At 36.6% G+C, this 1,898-nt stretch overlaps 1 protein-coding gene across 1 annotated transcript in view; it reads right to left on the reverse strand.

Annotated features, from left to right (window-relative positions):
• Positions 1–923: 923 nt before the first annotated feature.
• plekhg4b (pleckstrin homology domain containing, family G (with RhoGef domain) member 4B) overlaps positions 924–1,898 on the reverse strand; it is a gene marked incomplete in the record, with an annotated part of 43,785 nt that continues 42,810 nt past the window's right edge. The window contains 2 exon segments of the mRNA XM_014008781.1: positions 924–1,312; positions 1,404–1,520. Coding sequence (XP_013864235.1) covers positions 987–1,312; positions 1,404–1,520 — 443 coding nt within the window.

Here is a 1,898-nt window from a genome sequence, read left to right on the forward strand (position 1 = left end):
GTCCTTTTATAAACAATGACCAGAACTAAGTGTACAACTGACTAAATATGAAATAAATAATACAGAAATAATATTAAAAGTAAAACTAATAGAGTTTTACTCACTGATGAGTTTCTGAGTAGCTGCCATCTTGAATTCTGAACTCTCCTACATTCTGACAGGGAATTTCAACATGCATTCTGGGAGATGTAGTTTATGGTTGATTTGGCTTTAAAGCAGTTTATTTTGGGACATTAATCCTGTGCTATCCAACTAAATTGCTCAGTTGCTTAAAGCCAGCAGCTCAGGGGCAGGACAAGTATTATCTTTCGCCTTTTAAATTTGTTTATTTAGTTGCATTTAATTATAAATTTAAAGTTTACCATTGATATTAGAAAAAATTTTCATATTAAGTAAAAAAAAAAAAGGCCTTGAGTTTGACACGTGTTCTAAATAGTCAACAAATACTTTTAGCTAGCATTTTGTGAATTTAGCATTTAGCTAAACTTTTGTTCATTTTGGCTCTTATCTAGCCTTTTGCTACTTTCAGTGTTTAGCTACTTTTCTGCTTTTAGTTTTTAGCTGGCCCTTTGTTAAATCTGTCTTTTACTTTGTTTACATTCTAAACATCCTTTAAACATTGTTAGTTTACATTTTCTTACTTAATCATTTAGCTATTCTTTTATTATTATTATTTAATAATTTTTGTTACTTTTGGCTCTTATTACTTATTTTGGTTTTGTTACTTTTTGCTACTTGTATGTTTTACTCAGAGTTGTAAAGTTACTAAATACAAATACTTCTTTACTGTACTTCAGTAGAAGTTTAGGGTATCTGTACTTTACTTGAGTAATTATTTTTCAGCCTACTTTTTACTTTTACTTACATTTTTAAAAAAGACAAGAAGTAGAAAGTCGTTACTTTTATTTCATATTTTGCTTGCCTTTTTCTACATTTAACTAGCTTTTGCTTATTTGAGCTTGTAGCTAGTGTTTTGCTTCTTTTTTCTAGTTTTTTATCTGTCTGTTTAGGACAAAGGTCTGAAGGCTCCACCCACTCATGGAGGGCTGACTGCCAACGGTGTCCTGCTCCAGCTCGTCCTCCTCGATGCAGTCGTAGGGCCACTGGGCGAAGGAGGCCACGCTGCCCATCGGGTGGGGGTGGGGGTGGGAGGGCGAGGAGTACAGGTGGAGGTTGAGGGAGCCCAGCAGGGAGGAGGACGACTGGCTGCTGGAGGAGGAGGTGCTGCTGTTGGAGATGGTGGAGTGGGGCCTCTTGAAGGCGGCGCAGTGCTCGAACGACGGCACCGTGACCGACGCCCTCGTCCGAGACTCTGCGGCGGGAGAAAAACAAAATCCTTTAAAGGGGTCTGACACTTTTGTGTGTTTTAATGATTTAAACGAGAAGCAGAGCGAGAAACTCACCTGTCCCCTTCATGATGTAATCTATGGCTCTGTCGCTGATAGCTGCATCGCTCGGCTTGATGTCCATGAAGGGTTTGCTTCCGATCCCCATCGACACCATCTCCTGCATACGCAGCTCTAAAGAAAAAAAAAGAGAAAATGTAAACAAATAACTGAATAACTGGGTGTCCCAATAAATGAATTCTTCAAGGGGAGAAGTTGAAGTCTGGGGAAAACATGTAAAAGAATTACAAATCCTATTTTTATTTTGCAGAAAAGAGCTGTAAGAATTACCACTAGAAAACATTACAGTCACCCATCAAATATATTATTTTATCAGTTGAAATTATTAAAGTTTTATGAGTTGGTTGATTATAATATTTTGCTGTGTATTACAAGGCTCATAAAGTAGGATTACCTCCAAACATCCAATTAAATTTTGTTAAGAGAGAAAATTGTTATAATCTTAAATGGATCCCTGATTAGTTGTAACATTAGACTTTATTTAATAAACAT

Source organism: Austrofundulus limnaeus, unplaced genomic scaffold (assembly GCF_001266775.1).
Source record: "Austrofundulus limnaeus strain Quisiro unplaced genomic scaffold, Austrofundulus_limnaeus-1.0 Scaffold52, whole genome shotgun sequence".
Lineage (NCBI taxonomy): Eukaryota > Metazoa > Chordata > Actinopteri > Cyprinodontiformes > Rivulidae > Austrofundulus > Austrofundulus limnaeus.